At 36.1% G+C, this 21,799-nt stretch overlaps 1 protein-coding gene across 6 annotated transcripts in view; it reads right to left on the reverse strand.

The window, feature by feature from the left end:
* TBCK (TBC1 domain containing kinase) overlaps positions 1-21,799 on the reverse strand; it is a 251,876-nt gene that overhangs the window by 125,557 nt on the left and 104,520 nt on the right. For all 6 annotated transcript variants that reach the window (XR_451833.2, XM_057547348.1, XM_007190994.3 and 3 more), the window contains one exon: positions 20,650-20,735. Coding sequence is in view for 5 of the 6 variants with exons in the window: in XM_057547348.1 (XP_057403331.1) it covers positions 20,650-20,735 (86 nt within the window). In the remaining variant the exon portion in view is untranslated. The remainder of the gene's footprint in view (positions 1-20,649; positions 20,736-21,799) is intronic.

Here is a 21,799-nt window from a genome sequence, read left to right on the forward strand (position 1 = left end):
AAAAGTGATGAAAATTATAATCTGATATAGTAAATAATCTCAAGAACCTGAAGCACGTGAAACATGAAGAAAACTATACCAAGGTACATCATAATCAGATTTCTCAAAAAATTTTACATCATAGCCAGAGAAAAAAGGCACCCTATGTAAAAGCATCAGTGAGAGGAATGTTTTCTTGTCAAAAACAGGGCACAAAAAATGACAGTGGGGCAACATTTTTCAAGTAATAAAAAAAAAAAAAAAAAAACCTATCAACTTAGAATTGTATGTCCAGCAAAAATATCTTTCAAAGAGAAAGGTAAAATAAAGACTCTCACACAGACAGAAACTGAAAGAATTCATCAGCAGCAATCCTGCACTATAAGAAATGCTGAAGTCAGTCCTTCAGGAAGAAGGAAAATGATACCACATGGAAATCTGGACCTATACAGAAGAATGAAGAGACTCAGGATTATAAAAATGTAGTTAAATATAAAAAACTTTTATTTAAAAAAAAATCTTTAAAAATAAGTGACTCTAGGGAATTCCCTGGCAGTCCAGTGATTAGGACGCCACGCTTTCACTGCCAAGGGCCTGGGTTCAATCCCTGGCCGGGGAACGAAGATACCACAAGCTGCGTGGCACAGCCAAAAAAAAAAAAGAAAGAAAGAAAAAAAGTGACTCTCTAAAGCAAAACTAATAATTTACATGGAGCTTATAATATATGTAGAAATAAAAGGTAGGACAACAATAATACAAATGCCAGGAGGGGAAAATGGAGGTATGTGTTGTAAAGTATTTATACTATATGTGAAGTGGTATAAAACTACTTAAAAGCAGATTATAATAAGTTAAAGAATTATAGTATAAACCAGAATTTCTTAACCTCAGAGCTATTCACATTTTGCATTGGACAACTCTTTCGAGGGGGAGGTGTAGTTTGTGTTTTAAGATTTTTGTAGCAAACCAGCCTCTTTACTAGATGCCAGTAGCACTTGCTCAGTTTTGTCAAAAATGTCTCAGACTTCGCCAAAAAATCCCGTGGGAGGCAAAACTGCCCCTGGTTGAGGACCACTGTGTAAATCTTAAAGAAACCAATAAGAAAACAACAAAGAGTTATAGCTATTGTCTCAACAAAGGAGATAAAATAGAATCACAAAAAATATATCCAACAAATTCGAAGAAGGCAGATAAAAAGGAAAAAGAGAACAAAGAACTGATAGGACAAATAGAATAAAAATAACAAATTGGTAGGTTTAAAGGCAGCCATAGCAATAATCACAACAGAAGTCAATGGTTCTTGTGATGGTTAATTTTATGTGTAAACTTTACTGACACAGATGCCCAAACACTTAGTTAAACATTATTCCGGATGTGTCTTTAAAGGTGTTTCTGGATGAGATAAACATGAAAATCTGTAGACTTCGTAAGGCAGACTGCCCTCCCTAATGTGAGTGGGCCTCATGGAATTTGTTGGAGGTCTGAATAGAACAGAAGGTAGAGTAAGGGAGAATTCACTCTATGCCTGATAGGATAAGCAGTGAAGAAAGCATAGTTCTAGCTTGTAAGGAGCTTACAGTTAATTAAGAGCAGTAGCTATTCATTAGATATTCTCTCAATCCACTCCAATTAGGTTCTAGCCTTCACCTCGCCACCAGAACTGCTCTTCTCTTGGTCATCAAAGGTCTCCATGTTTCTAAATCTAATGGTCAATTCTCATTCTCAGTCTTTACCAATCAGCAGGCTTTGACATAATTTACTATTCTCACCTCCTCTCACCGCCTGCCCCCACCTTAACTTGGCTTCCAAGAAATCACAGTCATCTAGTTTTCTGACTGCTCCTTCTCCATCTCTTTTGTTGGTTCCTATTTATCTCCCTGACTTAAATATTGGCATGCCCTATATTCAGTGCTTAGAATTTTTTTCTCTTCTATTTTCTCCAAATGATGTAAGGACTTATATTTACAGCTCTATCCCAGACCACTCTCCTGAAATCCAAACCGGTATGTACAAATGCCTACTTGACATTTCCACTTGTATATCTGATAGATATGCATATCATGTCCCAAACTAAGCTCCTGACACTGTTTCCAAAATCTGTGCCTCCAAGTATAGTCTTCCAAATCTTCGTTAAGAGCAATCCTATTCTTCCAATTGCTCAGGTAAAAAAAAAACTGTGGAATCATTCTTTTCTCCTCTTTCTTCCACACTGTACATTTGTCACCAGCAGTCCTGCCAGCTCTACCTTCAAAATATATCCAGAATATGAAAACTTCTCACCACTTCTACTGCTAATTCCCTGATTCAAGCCACCATCATCTCTTGCCTAGATTATTACAATAGCCCATGACTAGTCCTCTAGATTCCATCCTTGCCCCTCCTTGGATTTTTCTTACCACAGCAGGCAGAATGATCTTGTTAAAATGTTTAGATAAGAACAAGTAGCTTTCAGTGGCTTTCCACTACCAACAATAAAAGCTAAAGTCCTAACTATGATCTATAACAGCAGTCCCCAACCCTCTTGGCACCAGGGACCGGTTTCATGGAAGACAATTTTTCCACGGATGGCGGCGGGAGGGGAGGAATGGTTCAGGCAGTAATGTGAGCCGCGATGGGGAGTGGCAGATGCAGCTTCGCTTGCTTGCTTGCCTGCCCCGCCGCTCACCTCCTGATGTGCGGCCCGGGTCCCAACAGGCCGGGACCGGACAGGTCCGCGGCCAGGGGCTGGGGACCCCTGATCTATAAGACTCTGTGTGATCTGGCCCTTCAATTACCTCTTTGACCTTCATCTCCTTGTTCCCTGAGCTCCAGTCACACTGATCTCTTGTCTCCTGGCGGCTCCTTTGGCATCCCTGGCATGCTCACACCTCAGGGCTGTAGCTCTTGCTGCTCTTGCTGTTGCTTCTGTTTGGATTGCTCCTTCCCTCAATTCATTAAGGCATTTATTCAGAAGTCACCTTTTCTGTGAGGCTTTTTCTTACTGAAATATTCAATCCCTCCTTCACCTGAGCACTTAACCTCCATGTCCCTGATTTAGCTGTTTTTTGTTTTTTCTTCAGTACTTATCACTACCTAACATACCACAAAGTATATTTATCTTTATTGTCTACCCCCCACTAAAATATAAGTTGAATGACGGCAGAGATTTCTGTTTTTTTTTTTCCATTGATGTAACCAGGGCCTAGGAAAATGTCTGGTACATAATAGGCACTCAAATATTTGTTGAAAGAATGAAATATATAATAAAGATATTTGAAAGGGACAGATTAAAAGATTAAATAGTCACAAGATTACACAATTTATTGACAAGTTTTCAATACATATGAAATAAAGAGAAAATCAGTTAATCTTCCTTGTGTGTGTGTGTGTGTGTGTGTGTGTGTGTGTGTGTGTGTGTGTGTGTGTGTGTGTATCCTTCATATTAAATAGTGGCAAGTATGGAAAAAACATTAAACTTGAAATGTTGAACTATATACCTATACTTTGATAACAATTATGAAAACAGTTATTAGAAATAAGCAAAATGAAGCATATTCTAATAAATATTTGAAAAGTAATAATTCAAGTTGAATAAATTTCTTTAATATATAACAACTCCTAGGTGCTCACCAGCACCAGTCACTGCTTACCAACTAAAGTCAAGTAAATAAATATGTAATATACTCTGTGAGACTGTAATGCCTGTTATTTATTCCTTCTATTATTTCTCCCTATTAAAATTTTAACTGATATTTTCATCTTAAATAATTTCTTAGCATATTGATATATCTTCATAATACAGTCTGATACAAAAAAGACAGCAAAATAAGATAATTCTGAATACTAGGGTAGTTTAGGTTTTAATTTAAAAAATAACAATGAAATATTTTCTTACAAATATGAAAAATATATAAAATTAGTCTTATTAAGTTAGAGATATTATTAGCTACTTCCCGATTTAGAGTTGGAAACAAACCCAGTGAAAAGAAATCATACATTCATACATTCTGTTTTCTCCAGATCATGAAATTATATGTTCTTGAATTAGCCTAGTGCTAGTCTGCTGAAAGAGTCAGCTGAGTAAATACTGCCCCCTAGCAATAATCAAGAAAGTATAGTGTTATTTACCATTTCATGAAGTCTTTCTATATGGTCTGGTAATGTCAAAGTTAGAAACATCAATAGGAAAAACAAAGGCAGGGGCTCATTAACTTGATTTTCAAGAGCAGAAAATTAAGGCTCAAAAACTTACAAATGTATAAAAATGAAAAAGATTAAAAAAGGAAATATTTCTTATAATATAAACTCTAGGTGAATCTTTTGTCAAATGGATTTATTTACAAACATATGTTCTCTCTAACATACATAGTAATAATAAAAATTAATACAAAAGGGAGTCCCTTCTAATTGACTTTCTTAATCTATTTTTTTATGAACATATTTTCTGTTTACCTCAAGTCAAAAGCATTTTTATATTTAAGTTACTGTAAGCCACATCTGTAAAATGCATGTTGACCATTAGATGGATGCCTTGCAATGATTCTCTGCCTTAGAAAAATGTACTTCTAGCCATTCAAGTAAAGGATGCTTGAAAAACAGCAGGTTTTCAAAGCAGTAGACTATCATATATTTTCTTGAAACTTTGAAACTCTGGTTTTGTGATCTGGTAGCTACATATCTCTTTGAACCTTTAGGATTATTGTGAAGATTAGTTAATGGTTGTAAAACACCTGGCAGAAGATGTGGCATATATCAGATATCAGCATAGGAAGTACAATTATCATTCTTAATAACAGCCCAGAAGCTTCTACAATAGGAAAGTATTTCAACAACCCAAAATTCTGAGTTAACCTCATGAAGCCATCTAACAAAAGCTACACTCGTTTTGGAACCAGGAGATAGGAGTGGAAGGTAAAGAGAAGAGAATCCTGAGCACTGGGAACTGTACATGATGTTTCACAGGTCGAGGTAGACTCAATTAATGCAAGGCACAGATGAAGAAGGCTAAAGTATTTCCAGTCCTGCTGGCTCTCAGAATCAATATTCCTCAATCCCATGTCAACTACTCTGAGTTCACAAAATTTCAAAAATTCTTACATAAAATCTTTTCCCTCAACTTTTCAAATTCTACAAGATCCTTTATTTTGTCTATATCTGACTCTCTATTGCCTTCTTAACCACATATAAAATAACATGACTTGATATGAAGGAAAATTCTTGAAAATCAAGAATATGTCCCATAAAACATTTGTATTATTCCATTGTGTTACTCAGTTTCAAAAGACTGTTAGCTTTTTCAACGATGAACAAAGATGACGGCTTATGTTAAACCAGGATAAATTCGGTGGAATGGGAAAGGGTTTCACATAAATAAAAAAACTACATAATACAGGCAAAAGCGGTAATAAACAGCTGTCCTTATTTAACAGTACTCCTGGTCTCCTATCTTCTTAGAATCTTGGGGAAACATTTGCAAGTACAAAACCTGCCTTCATAACCAGCAACAAGGGGACAAAAGTCAGGAGGTGAGAATTATAAATCTATATGATAACAGTGATTTACAGAGCAACTCTTTAGAATATTTTAAATAGAAAAAAATTACATTCTGATATTTTTGTGAACCAGTAACCCAGAAACAAAAGAATATCTGTTTCTAATCTTTATCTTAATAAAGAAGCCAATAAATACTGCATTCTTGTAGATAAAACAAAGTAGTATGGAACACAGTACCTCGCACATTAATGACTGTATTGAATCTATAAGACGTGCTATGTAACACCTTCTGGGAGATGGAAAAGTACCTCAAAAATCAAGCAATAAAAAAGGTTAAAATTTAAAATGAAGTAGCAATCTCACCAACTCGGACAAACAAGAAAGTCTTTATTGTTGTTAGTATCATATTTCCTCCAGCAAAGTGTTTGTTAACTAATGCAGCAAAATAATATATCCATTATAGCTTGTAATATAATGCTTTTCTAAATGTAAATCATATTAACATAACCAAAGAAACAGTGCAACATGAACAGATTCTAATAAGTAAAACAAGAACACCGATAATGGTTAACCCCTTAATACTAACTATGTACCTGGAACTGTGTTAAACGGTTTATATGTATTATCTCATTTAATCATCACAATAATCCTAAGAGGTAAGATTTATTATAATCAACATTAAGAGGACTGTGGATAAGAAAAACTAACTTAAGTGTTTAGCTAGTAAGTTGAAGAGTCCGGATGAGAACCCTGCCCCATTTGACACCAATGTCTGAGTGCTTACCCAAATTGTGGTCACAGATTTCTGGGGATCTTCAAGACCCTTCAGGGGCCCCAAACTTCAAAGCTATTTTTATAACAATACTGAGATGTTTTTGCTCTTTTTTACTATGTTAACATTTGTGCTAATGGTGCAAAAACCACTGGTGAATAAAACTGCTGGCATCTCATCACAAATCAAGGTAGTGGAACAAAAGTATAGAAGTCATATTCTTGTGAAGGAGTAAAAATTACTAATTTTGTTAAATATCTTTTAAAATGTTCCATGAGACAAAATGGGAAGTATGCATAAAGTACTTGCACTGTGCCCTGAAGTAAAAGGTTGTCTTGAGAGGGGGCTTCAAGATGGCGGACGAGTAAGACGTGGAGATCACCTTCCTCCCCACAAATACATCAGAAATGTATCTACATGTGGAACAACTCCTACAGAACACCTACTGAACGCTGGCAGAAGACCTTAGACCTCCCAAAAGGCAAGAAACTCCCCACGTACCTGGGTAGGGCAAAAGAAAAAAGAAACAACAAAGACAAAAGAATAGGGACAGGACCTGCACCTCTGGGAGGGAGCTGTGAAGGAGGAAAGGTTTCCACACACTAGGAAGCCCCTTCAGGGGCGGAGACTGCGGGTCGCAGTGGGGGGAGCTTCGGAGCCACAGAGGAAAGTGCAGCCACAGGGGTGCGGAGGGCAAAGCGGAGAGATTCCCGCACAGAGGATCGGTGCCGACCAGCACTCACCAGCCTGCGAGGCTTGTCTGCTCACCCGCCGGGGCGGGCGGGGGCTGGGAGCTGAAGCTCGGGCTTCGGAGGTCGGATCCCAGGGAGAGGACTGGGGTTGGCTGCGTGAACACAGCCTGAAGGGACTATTGGGACTCCCAGCTAGCTGGGAAGGAGTCTGGGAAAAAGTCTGCAGCTGCCGAAGAGGCAAGAGACTTTTTCTTGCCTCTTTATTTCCTGGTGCGCGAGGAGAGGGGATTCAGAGCACCGCTTAAAGGAGCTCCAGAGATGGGTGTGAGCCGCGGCTATCAGCGCGTACCCCAGAGACAGGCATGAGATGCTAAGACCGCTGTTGCCGCCACCAAGAAGCCTGTGTGCAAGCGCAGGTCACTATCCACACCGCCCCTCCTGGGAGCCTGTGCAGCCCGCCACTGCCAGGGTCCCGTGATCCAGGGACAACTTCCCCGGGAAAACGCACGGTGCCTCAGGCTGCTGCAACGTCATGCCGGCCTCTGCCGCCGCAGGCTCACCCCGCACTCCGTACCCCTCCCTACCCGAGGCCTGAGTGAGCCAGAGCCCCCGAAGCAGCTGCTCCTTTAACCCCATCCTGTCCGGGTGGAAACAGACGCCCTCAGGTGACCTACACGCAGAGGCGGGGCCAAATCCAAAACTAAACCCCAGGAGCTGTGCGAACAAAGAAGAGAAACGGAAATCTTCCCCAGCAGCCTCAGGAGCAGTGGATTAAATCTCCACAATCAACTTGATGTACCCTGCATCTGTGGAATACCTGAATAGACAACGAATCATCCCAAATTGAGGAGGTGGACTTTGGGAGCAACAATATATAAATTTTTTTTCCTTTTTCTCTTTTTGTGAGTATGTATGTGTATGCTTCTCTGTGTGATTTTGTCTGTATAGCTTTGCTTTTACCATTTGTCTTAGGGTTCAGTCTGTCCTTTTTTTATTACTTAAAAAAATTTTTTTTAATAATTATTTTTTATTTTAATAACTTTATTTTATTTAATCTTCTTTCTTTCTTCCTTTCCTTTTTTTCTCCCTTTTATGCCGAGCTGTGTGGATGACAGGCTCTTGGTGCTCCAGCCAGGTGTCAGGGCTGTGCCTCTGAGGTGGGAGAGCCAAGTTCAGGACACTGGTCCACAAGAGGCCTCCCAGCTCAACGTAATATCAAACGGCGAAAATCTCCCAGAGATCTCCATCTCAACCCCAAGACCCAGCTCCACTCAACGACGAGCAAGGTACAGGGCTGGACACCCTATGCCAAACAACTAGAAAGACAGGAACACAACCCCATCCATTAGCAGAGAGGCTGCCTAAAGTCATAATAAGGCCACAGACCCCCCAAAACATACCACCAGAAGTGGACCTGCCCACCAGAAAGACAAGATCCAGCCTCATCCACCAGAACACAGGCACTACTCCCCTCCACCAGGAAGACTACACAACCCACTGAACCAACCTTAGCCACTGGGGACAGAAACCAAAAAAAAAACGGGAACTACGAACCTGCAGCCTGTGAAAAGGAGACCAAAAACACAGTAAGTTAAGCAAAATGAGAAGACAGAGAAACACACAGCAGATGAAGGAGCAAGGCAAAAAACACCAGACCTAACAAATGAAGAGGAAATAGGCAGTCTACCTGAAAAAGAATTCAGAATAATGATAGTAAAGATGATCCAAAATCTTGGAAATAGAATGGAAAAACTACAAGAAACGTTTAACAAGGACCTAGAAGAACTAAAGAGCAAACAAACAGTGATGAACAACACAATAAATGAAATTAAAAATTCTCTAGAAGGGATCAATAGCAGAATAACTGAGGCAGAAGAATGGATAAGTGACTTGGAAGATAAAACAGTGGAAATAACTACCGCAGAGCAGAATAAAGAAAAAAGAATGAAAAGAGTTGAGGACAGTCTCAGAGACCTCTGGGACAACATTAAACGCACCAACATTTGAATTATAGGGGTGCCAGAAGAAGAAGAGAAAAAGAAAGGGACTGAGAAAATATTTGAAGGGATTATAGTTGAAAACGTCCCTAATATGGGAAAGGAAATAGTTAATCAAGTCCAGGGAGCACAGAGAATTCCATACAAGATAAATCCAAGGAGAAACACGCCAAGACACATATTAATCAAACTCAAAAATTAAACACAAAAAATATTAAAAGCAGCAAGGGAAAAAAAACAAATAACACACAAGGGAATCCCCATAAGGTTAACAGCTTATCTTTCAGCAGAAACTCTGCAGGCCAGAAGGGAGTGGCAGGACATACTTAAAGAGATGAAGGAGAAAAACCTACAACCAAGACTACTCTACCCAGCAAGGATCTCATTCAGATTTGACAGAGAAATTAAAACCTTTACAGACAAGCAAAGGCTAAGAGAATTCAGCACCACCAAACCAGCTTTACAACAAATGCTAAAGGAACTTCTCTAGGCAGGAAACACAAGAGAAGGAAAAGACCTACAGTAACAAACCCAAAACAATTAAGAAAATGGTAATAGGAACATACATATCGATAATTACCTCAAATGTAAATAGGTTAAATGCTCCAACCAAAAGACATAGACTGGCTGAATGGATACATAAACAAGACCCATATATATGCTATCTACAAGAGACCACCTCAGACCTAGGGACACATACAGACTGAAAGTGAGGGGATGTAAAAAGATATTCCATGCAAATGGAAATCAAAAGAAAGCTGGAGTAGCAATTCTCATATCAGACAAAATAGACTTTAAAACGAAGAGTATTACAAGAGACAAAGAAGGACACTATATAATGATCAACGGATCAATCCAAGAAGAAGATATAACAATTGTAAATATTTATGCACCCAACATAGGAGCACCTCAGTACATAAGGCAAATACTAACAGCCATAAAAGGGGAAATCGACAGTAACACAATCATAGTAGGGGACTTTAACACCCCACTTTCACCAGTGGGCAGATCATTCAAAATGAAAATAAATAAGGAAACACAAGCTTTAAATGATACATTAAACAAGATGGACTTAATTGATATTTGTAGGACATTCCATCCAAAAACAACAGAATACACATTCTTCTCAATTGCTCATGGAACATTTTCCAGGATACATCATATCTTGGGTCACAAATCAAGCCTTGGTAAATTTAAGAAAACTGAAATTGTATCAAGCATCTTTTCTGACCACAATGCTATGAGACTAGATACCAATTACAGGAAAAAAATCTGTAAAAAATACAAACACACGTAGGTTAAACAATACACTACTTAATAATTAAGAGATCACTGAAGAAATCAAAGAGGGAATCAAAAAATACCTAGAAACAAATGACAATGAAAACACGACAACCCAAAACCTATGGGATGCAGCAAAAGCAGTTCTAAGAGGGAAGTTTATAGCAATACAATCCTACCTTAAGAAACAAGAAACATCTCAAATAAACAACCTAACCTTACACCTAAAGCAATTAGAGAAAGAAGAACAAAAAAACCCTAAAGTTAGCAGAAGGAAAGAAATAAAGATCAGATCAGAAATAAATGAAAAAGAAATGAAGGAAACGATAGCAAATATCAATAAACTAAAAGCTGGTTCTTTGAGAAGATAAAATTGATAAACCATTAGGCAGACTCAGAAAAAAAGGGAGAAGACTCAAATCAATAGAATTAGAATGAAAAAGGAGAAGTAACAACTGACACTGCAGAAATACAAAGGATCATGGGAGATTATTACAAGCAACTATATGCCAATAAAATGGACAACCTGGAAGAAATGGACAAATTCTTAGAAATGCACAACCTTCCGAGACTGAACCAGGAAGAAATAGAAAATATGAACAGACCAATCACAAGCACTGAAATTGAAACTGTGATTAAAAATCCTCCAACAAACAAAAGCCCAGGACAAGATGGCTTCGCAGGCGAATTCTATCAAACATTTAGAGAAGAGCTAACACCTATCCTTCTCAAACTCTTCCAAAATATAGCAGAGGGAGGAACACTCCCAAACTCATTCTATGAGGCCACCATCACCCTGATACCAAAACTAGACAAAGATGCCACAAAGAAAGAAAACTACAGGCCAATATCACTGATGAACACAGATGCAAAAATCCTCAACAAAATACTAGCAAACAGAATTCAACAGCACATTAACAGGATCATACATCAAGTGGGGTTTATCTCAGGAATGCAAGTATTCTTCAATATACGGAAATCAATCAATGTGATACACCATGTTAACAAATTGAAGGAGAAAAACCATATGATCATCTCAATAGATGCAGAGAAAGCTTTTGACAACATTCAACACCCATTTATGATAAAAACCCTGCAGAAAGTAGGCATAGAGGGAACTTTCCTCAACATAATAAAGGCCATATATGACAAACCCACAGTCAACATCGTCCTTAATGGTGAAAAACTGAAACCATTTCCACTAAGATCAGGAACAAGACAAGGTTGCCCACTCTCACCACTATTATTCAACATAGTTTTGCAAGTTTTATCCATAGCAATCAGAGAAGACAAAGAAATAAAAGGAATCCAAATCGGAAAAGAAGAAGTAAAGCTGTCACTGTTTGCAGATGACATGATACTATACATAGAGAATCCTAAAGATGCTACCAGAAAACTACTAGAGCTAATCAATGAATTTGGTAAAGTAGCAGGATACAAAATTAATGCACAGAAATCACTTGCATTCCTATACACTAATGATGAAAAATCTGAAATTGAAATTAGGAAAACACTCCCGTTTACCACTGCAACAAAAAGAATAAAATATCTAAGAATAAACCTACCTAAGGAGACAAAAGACCTGTATGCAGAAAATTATAAGACACTGATGAAAGAAATTAAAGATGATACAAATAGATGGAGAGATATACCATGTTCTTGGGTTGGAAGAATCAACATTGTGAAAATGACTATACTACCCAAAGCAATCTACAGATTCAATGCAATCCTTATCAAACTACCACTGGCATTTTTCACAGAACTAGAACAAAAAATTGCACAATTTGTATGGAAACACAAAAGACCCCGAATAGCCAAAGCAATCTTGAGAAAGAAAAACCGAGCTGGAGGAATCAGGCTCCCTGACTTCAGACTATACTACAAAGCTACAGTAATCAAGACAGTATGGTACTGGCACAAAAACAGAAATATAGATCAATGGAACAGGATAGAAAGCCTAGAGATAAACCGACGCACATATGGTCACCTTATCTTTGATAAAGGAGGCAAGAATATACAGTGGAGAAAAGACAGCATCTTCAATAAGTGGTGCTGGGAAAACTGGACAGCTACATGTAAAAGATTAGAACACTCCCTAACACCATACACAAAAATAAACTCAAAATGGATTAAAGACCTAAATTTTAAGACCAGACACTATCAAACTCTTAGAGGAAAACACAGGCAGAACACTCTATGACATAAATCACAGCAAGATCCTTTTTGATCCACCTCCTAGAGAAATGGAAATAAAAACAAACACAAAAAAACCAAATGGGACCTAATGAAACTTAAAAGCTTTTGCACAGCAAAGGAAACCATAAACAAGACGAAAAGACATCCCTCGGAATGGGAGAAAATTTTTGCAAATGAAGCAACTGACAAAGGATTAATCTCCAAAATTTACAAGCAGCTCATGCAGCTCAATATCAATAAAAGAAACAACCCAATCCAAAAATGGGCAGAAAACCTAAATAGACATTTCTCCAAAGAAGATATATAGATTGCCAACAAACACATGAAAGAATGCTCAACATCATTAATCCTTAGAGAAATGCAAATTAAAACTACAATGAGATATCATCTCACACCAGTCAGAATGGCCATCATCATAAAATCTACAAACAGTAAATGCTGGAGAGGGTGTGGAGAAAAGGGAACCCTCCTGCACTGTTGGTGGAAATGTAAATTGATACATCCACTATGGAGAAGAGTATGGAGGTTCCTTAAAAAACTAAAAATAGAACCACCATACAACCCGTCAATCCCACTACTGGGCATATACCCTGAAAAAACCATAATTCAAAAAGAGTCATGTAACACAATATTCATTGCAGCTCTATTTACGATAGCCAGGACATGGAAGCAACCTAAGTTCCCATCAAGAGATGAATGGATAAAGAAGATGTGGCACATATATACAATGGAATATTACTCAGCCATAAAAAGAAACGAAATTGAGTTATTTGTAGTGAGGTGGATGGACCTAGAGTCTGTCATACAGAGTGAAGTTAGTCAAGAGAAAAACAAATACCATATGCTAACACATATATATGGAATCGTAAAAACAAAAAAAAATGGTCATGAAGAACCTAGGGGCAGGACGGGAATAAAGACACAGACCTACTAGAGAATGGACTTGAGGATACGGGGAGGGGGAAGGGTAAGCTGGGACAAAGTGAGAGAGTGGCAGGGACATATATACACTACTAAATGTAAAAGAGATAGCTAGTGGGAAGCAGCAGCATAGCATAGGGAGATCAGCTCGGTGCTTTGTGACCACCTAGAGGGCTGGGATAGGGAGGGTGCGAGGGAGACGCAAGAGGGAGGGGATATGGGGATATATGTATATGTATAGCTGATTCACTTTGTTATACAGCAGAAACTAACACACCATTGTAAAGCAATTATACGCCAATAAAGATGTTTAAAAAAAAAATCTGTTGCTTAGTGTAAAAAAAAAAAAAGATTGTCTTGAGAAAAAAGCACTTGGGCAATCATTTCAGCTATGAGTGAATGTAGGTGTTTTTTTCAAGAAATGCCATTCTTTACTTGTAAGAATGACATAAAAACAATAATTTTTTTCAGGTTTGGATATTTGGCAGATATTTCTCAAAAATGAAGTGAACCTGTCACTTCAAGAAACAATTCTAGCTGTCAGGTGAAGATTAGAATTTTGAAAAACTTGTATCTGCCACTGTTAGCTTGGCAGCTTCCCAATACTTAATGACTTTTTGGATGAGGTCAGTGGTGATATTAACGAATGTGATTTTTTTGATATTGTATAATAAAATGTCTCATAGTTGAAAGATCTGCATAATTCAGTGCACCAGTACTTTCTAAATGACCAATGCACAACACTACAAAATCATGTATGGGTAAAAGAGCCATTCAAAGTGCAAGATAGATTGATGAACTTGAATATAAAAGAATCTGAAAAGTTCATTGATACAGTTTTAGATTGTACATTGCAATGAAGCTTTAAGAAACTACCACTGTCTGAAAAGGCCCTTTGCCATAACACGCCCATGTAGAGCCACCAGATTTTCTTCATGTACTTCAACTAAAACAAGGTATTGCAACCGGATTGAATTTAGAAGCAGGTATGAGAATCTAACTTTCCTCTATTAAGTAGAAATTGCAAAAATATAAAACAGTACCACTCCTCCATTATTTTTTGTTTGTTTTGGAAAACAACTATTTTTCAGAAAAATGTTATTTTGTTAACATGCAATGGTTTCATTATTGTCATTTTAAAATAAATAAATACATAATTTTTTAAATGTCTCAGTAAATACTAAGAGATATAAACCCACATAAAAACTCTTTGGGATACTTGATAATTTTTAAAAAACGTGAATGGGTCCTAAGACCAATCAAAAAGTTTGAGAACTGCTGCATCATACCATACATCCTTCTTTTTTTTAAAAAAAATTGAAGTATAGATGATTTACAACATTGTGTTAGTTTTAGATGTACAGGACAGTGATTCAGGTTTGTTTTCTTTTGTTTTCTGTAGAGTACATTCCATTATAGGTTATTACAAGATATTGGGTATAATCCCCTGCTCTATGCAGTAAATTCTGTTGCTTACCTATTTTATGTATAGTAGTTTGTTTCTGTTAATCCCATACCCTTAATTTGTCCCTCCCCTGCTCCCTCTCCCCTTTGGTAACCATAAATTTGTTTTCTATGTCTGTGAGTCTATTTCTGTTCTGTATATAGATTCATTTATATTATTTTTTAGATTCCACATATAAGTGGTATCATATAGTATTTGTCTTTGTCTGACTTATTTCACTAAGCATATACTTCCTTTTACTTGTCTCTCAACCAGTATAAGGATACATTAGATTGAAAACAGAGTGAGGATTTACTAAAGAGGGAAACTTGCTGGATACTTAACTTGTATGTATGTGTTCTTAGCAAGAAGATACCAAAATATTACTTTGTCATTGCCTATGGAATTAATAAGTCTTTGGTTTCTGAGATATGAGTCCTTTCTGAAAGGTAATTAAGCTCTATAGTAAGAAAGAGAGCTCAGTAAGCCTTTTGTATTCAAGGGCTTTAAAGAACCCAAGGTCAGTAGAATGGGGTTAGGACTAAAGTCAGGGAAAACAGCAATAGCCAGACAAAGGACACATCCTGGCACTCCACAGATGGATTAGAACAGGTTAGTGGGAACTCTTGTTATGGGAGACTCTAAACAGGGTGCAACTTCCTAATTTACCCTGTAATCACACTTGATAAAAATCTAAAAAGCTCTTTGTCACTTATCTCCTCTTTAGATTAAAACCTAAAATTTCTTTATGTAACAGTAACAACATGAAGGCCAGGAATGAATGAAGGAACAAATGAACAAACAAAACAAACAAATAAATACATAAATATTTCTGAGAAATCCTTTCACATTTTTGGTAGTACAAACTCAGCTCAATATAAATTTTGAAAATGACAGTGATAAACTTTTAGGGAGTGAGAAAATCAGTAGTAGTATAAGCATCCATTAAGACTGTAGTTAAATGACAATGGTTTTGCCAGCATACTTGCTTATCACTGAATTTGTTAGCTTTATCTTTAGCAGACAGTAGGTTCAAGAGGCACATATAGTACTGAGATACAGCCCTTATCATTTCTCTTACTGGCCACCGGACAACTTTTCATAATTTGCAGGTTGAATGCTATTTATAGCATTTCAGAAAAATAGTTTCCTTAAGAATGAAGACGCATACTTTCCTGTTCTCATTTCAAAGGCCTGGTATGTTTTCAGAAGCAGAACATACACCAAGACAGAAATGATAAAAATTACTCTGGCCCCAATTTTGCCAAATACACATTACTCACCCTATTTATATGTAAATTGCATAACTACCATGATATATATAATCTAAGCATCACATCAGTGCACAATATTCCTAACTATTCAAGCTTCAGCAGTACTCAGTATTCAGAGTTCTGTGACCCACGGCAAATGGAAAGGAGCCAGAAATCACAATCTTTCCTGCAGTAGGAGTCTGCATTTTAATGATGGAAGATTAATGAGGGCTTACTTTGATAGGATTAGTTATTGAGCAGGAAACTCAGTTTGGGATCTCATTACCAAAGTGTCCACATTTGCCCTTGATGAATCCTAGCCTGTGTTGTTGTTGGAGGTGCAGAAAGTCACTTAAGCAATCATCTTTTTTTTTTTTTAACATCTTTATTGGAGTATAATTGCTTTACAATGGTGTGTTAGTTTCTGCTGTATAACATAAGCAATCATCTTAAAGGTAGAACACTGAAGGCAATAATTCGGGAAAAAAAAAAAGAAAGCAAGACTGCACATACAAACTAATGACATGTAACTAAAAATATGTGATTATTAATAGAATAAGAAAAATGTTAGAAAAATTCTCCATTTCATCATACCTGTCCCACCACTATTCATTGTCAATAATCTCTACGTTAAAAACATCATATCTGTTTGCAAAATTAAATTTAAAAATAGCCTCAACATTTTAATGTTATCTCCAAACTTGAGAAACAGGCCAACAAAACACACACAAAAAATCAAGTTTTCAAAAAACAAAAAACAATCTTCCTATTAACATTTTAACTGTGTTAAATATCTTTCCTTTTGCCCTTTCTCTGTGACAAAAGAATAGTCATAGAAAAGGGAATTTCCTCCAGGTTAAGATATATTCTCTTTCCCCTAACTTCTCTTTTGTTAACTCTAGGACTCTCAATAGTGATAGAAGTGTTCCCTAGAGGATGTTTGGAAATACATGTAGAGTCATTTTTCAGAAATAACGTGTAGGCATTTTATTGTCACAATGATTAGGGGATTATTATAGACAATCAGTGGCTGGGGGCCAGGGATGCTCAGTATTTGCCACATACTGGACATTCTCAACCCACAAGGAATTGTCCCCCACCCCATGTGACTTATGAATGTCTCATAAAACTAATCACACTATATATATGAATCAATATTACTTTCACATTACTAGTATTGAAGCTTTTACAAGAAGTTATACAAAAATACCCCAGTAATTATAGGAGAGGGTCATAATGGAGAGGGAAGCTAAATAGAATAAAGATATTGTATCAAAATTATTGAATTATTAAATAATTAACTCACCTTATATAGCAGCACATTTAACAAACACTAAAGTACCCTCCACTAAGATTTAACAAACATTAACTAACACTTTGTCACAAATGCTTTGAAAAATTTTTAAAGCAAAATAGTACATTATAGATTCCAATATAATGGAAAGCCCCTTTCTACCATTCCTCAATTCTAATTCTCTCTTCTTTAAATATTATGTTTTGTACTTTCTATAACTTCTGTAAGAATTCCTTCCTAGATGGAAATTATAAATACGACATTCCATATGTATGTCTTCTAGGCAAGCTAGAACTTATTTTCATGTATGGTGTGAGGTTGGCTTTGATTCCCACCTCTCTCCATACAGTTACCCAATTGCATCAGGGCCATTTATTGAATAATCTTTTCAAATTGACTTATAGAGCCATTTGTGTCATATACCAAATTCCATATCTGGATGGGTTTATTTTGTGCTTTCTGTTTTACTAGTTTATATTAATATCACTGCATTAGTTTTCTTTTGGTTAATATTTGCCTCATATTTTTTTAATCTCCTTTTTGACCAATATCCTTAAATTTTTACATTTGTCTCTTATAAAGAGCATATAGATGGATTTTTTAAAATATCTAAAAATTTCCTTTATTAGGTAATCTACTTAGCTTACCCTGTTTCTGTGTTTTCTCTATGTTTTTAAAGGGGTGGATGACTTTCCTTTGTTCCACACTCCCTCATTCCATTTAAAAGTTATACATTTTCTTTCTATTCTTTTAGTGAGTACCATTAAAATTTTAATATGCATTCCTGTACTTCTACATTTCTTGTGAGCAGAGACACTAACTGCCCTTTGTTCTGCAGTATAGTTTCAACGATGTTTGTATAAAAATAGCCTTAGTAAATAGAGTCTCCTTTTGCAGCAACAGACAGGTTTTCTTATAGCCTCAGAGAAAAAGATAGCCTCTCTCTCTCTCTCTCTTTCTTTCTTTCTCTCTCCAGAGTAAAGGGAACATATGTTTACTATCCATTAAAAAAAAAAATCAAGTTCCCTAAACTCGGAGTTCCTCTCCTATAACGCAATCCACTGCATTATGCAGGTATCATCTGGACCCTCTGTGTCGTCTCTATGGGATTTGGAAGCAAGGGAAGTCAAGACAAATATGCTAATGCTCATGCTGCTTGCTGTGCTGTGAGTGAGAAAGTCCTTTGTCTCTGACACAGGAGTCTTGGATTTTCTGCCAATACCCATGAAACAGTACCAGGCTCATTTATTAGCTTTTGAGTAGGGTAAAATCAAATCCCAGATCTGAAAGGATGCCTGACTTGATGTCTAAATATAAAGAGCATATTTACTTTCCCCTCAAATGATACAGAATCATTAGAACACTTTTAAGTTGAAATCCCACTGACTCTTACCTTTCATGTTATTGTTATCTAGAATTTTACTTCCATCATGCTATTAGCCTTTCCCAAATTGATTTTACATATAAATATTTAATAGTCATTGTTTAATTAGATTGCAAACTTGTGAGGATTAGAGGAATGCTTAAAGATGGTTAGAGCAGTGCTTAGTGCACAGTAAGCACTTAATATATGTCCACGTTATTTTTTAACAATGTTTTTTGCTTGCCTCTTCTCATATACCATACACTTTCAGAGTTTAATTTTTCTGATTAAGCCAAGATAAGTTATTTTTCCATATGTGATTTTTTAATACTATTTATGTTCATGAATATGTCTAAGGATTTTATCAGACTATCTTTATAATTCCATACATATTTTTCTACATAAATGATTCTTCTCAATCTAAAACTCTGACTAAATCAGTGTAGTTTTCTGTTTAGTCACTGAGCACAATTAGGTGTTTTCAAGGGAATTTTTTAAAAAGAATTATCCTTTTTTTAAAGTCTATATCATAGTATTTTTTCCCTCAGAAACCTAAAACAATTGCCAACTCGGCCATCAGTTCCTTTATAATTTCTTCAACTCTAGCCATAAGATTTAATCTAGTATTGTCTTATGCCATATCTCACATTTATAATGTGAAGCAGGAAAGGTAGGGTTATGTAAAGATGATTACTTAATATGATAATATATATACTTGTTAATTTTTTACAAACTTTTCTATCTCTATACATAATTATAGGGTTTGATCTTATTTTATTTGTTTTATCATATGTATATATATTTTTTGGAGCCCTCATTGAGCAAGCCATGTACTCAAATGAAAGGTATTTCTCCATAGGCCTAGAAGCAAATACCACTGTATATATGAAGGATGGCTACTTTAGGCCTGACGATGACATCACAGAATTACAGCACAACACACAGAGCAATGAACTAGAATTAGTACACCTATGTTTTAGTCTCTGTTCTCCCACTGGAAGATGAACCAGACTAGGGGCAGACAGCTGTCAAATGACATCAGTTAAAGTTTTATGTTCTAAGACTATGTAGTTTTGTTACCTTCTCAAACGCTAAATTTCTTATCTATTAACTGCTGAAATTACTTGCTTCATACACCTTACAGATTTGTCTTGAGAATCAAATGAAATGTTTGTGAAAGTATTTTTAAACTTCAAAGCACCCTGCAAGTATTTATACTGTAAGTGTTACTGCTAACACTTTAAATGCATTAGTCTAGCGTTAATATAAACATTTTTCACCCCTAGTCTTACCATCAACATACGGGTTTCTGGATATAAGCCTTAAGAGGAAAGGTATGATCAGGAAACAAAGAAGGTTAAGATGGAATAAGGAGATTGTTATCTCAAAAAGGTTCTTTATTGTTTTGTTTTGTTTTACAAAGTCCTATGATACTGTACTCCAGCTGTCTTTTAAAAGAGGTTTGAGTCCGTGTCACATACTACATGTGAGTAATAGGCTAAGCTACACCTTGGCTAACCTTTGACAGTCAACTATGACTTTCGGTTTGATAAGGAACCCAAGAAGCTAATGAAGTAAGCCAAAATCTGGCAAAGTTTCCAAGGTAATGTATCAAGCAAAACACAGAAGCAGCTACTTAAGAAGTTACCAAGTTCAAATTTCCTACTTTTCAAAAACAGGCCTGAATATCAAAAAGTCCAAGTGAAAACTGCTAACATCACAGTTTAATACAACACTCACGCTACCGGGTTTTTAAAAATTATTTGATAGTATCAAGAAAAATAAGATACTTCCCCTTTACTTAAAGTGAGACTATGGAAGGTAACCACACAAACTTTATAACAAAAGACTATAATTAGTAGCAGAAACTTGTTTAGATACATGGACTTCTTAGGACAACAAAACTTTAAAAACAGTACTTTGTTGTGCTGCCAATTTCCGCTTTATTTTTTTACCTCATTTCTATTAATGCAACAAGTACTTACATCTGGAATAAATCCAATTTCATTGAGATGATTGCTTAGCTCTGGATCATGGAATGCAATCATCTGAGAGAATACAGTCAGATACTCTGAAATGACAATAAAGTTTAAGACAATCATTTTTTTTTTTTACATAGTACTTCAAATAAAGACATTAAATCCACATAAATTACAGTTTTATTTACATTTTGAATGAGATTTGGTTTCTCCATGAAGAGAACACACTTTATTTTGTTTTGTTACTACTTCAAACATGGCTAATTATTAAACAAACAAAGCTTTTCATTAAAAGCTATGCCACAGCTTATTTTCTACCTTCAGAGCTGTCACTTCATTTCCTGAATCACAAATTATTCACATGATGAATGATTTTTCCCTATTAAATTCAACAAAATCATTTTGTCTAGTGATATTCAATCTGTCTTGCATTTATTAATTGTTCAGAAAGTGTAACAGATACTTAAATAAGGAACAACACAGTCACAAATAGAATAATTACACCTCAAGTTTGTTTACATATACAGATATATGCATTTGTTCCAGTAAAGTGAAGACCCAGGACAGATCCTAAGGCCCAGGGAACTTCTGGGTTTAACTTTTCTTTAACTTCTTTTTTTCTCCTTCCAATTAGCAATGGTATGTTTATAGTCCTAATTTACCTAGAAGCCAGAGGTATGCAACATCAACAATCATAAGCATTCAACTTTATGTTGATGAAACCATATAGTTATTAACTTTAAAAAGCACACTTCATTTTAAACTAGAAAATCATGCCTCAGGCAATTGTCCACACCTATGCTCCAGTTTATTAAATATCTTTCTTATCTGAGCCTGATAAAAGATAATTACTATGTAGGATTACATGGCTAATTAAGGATCTATTGAAGAAACCTAATCCATCATGAAAACATTTTCCTTGTATTCTGCCAAACACTTATGGTTGGATTTATATGTGTGTTATAACTGCATACATATATATACACACACACATACATATATAAATACACACAAATATATATGTGTATATATATATATAAAATACACACATAAATATGTGTATATACTTATTTTGCATATTACTGTATACCATATATGTAAATATAAATTACAAGGCTGGCAAAAGTTTTGGTTGCTCAGGATAAGCTCTGGAATG

The sequence above is a fragment of the Balaenoptera acutorostrata genome, chromosome 5 (assembly GCF_949987535.1).
Source record: "Balaenoptera acutorostrata chromosome 5, mBalAcu1.1, whole genome shotgun sequence".
Classification (NCBI taxonomy): domain Eukaryota; kingdom Metazoa; phylum Chordata; class Mammalia; order Artiodactyla; family Balaenopteridae; genus Balaenoptera; species Balaenoptera acutorostrata.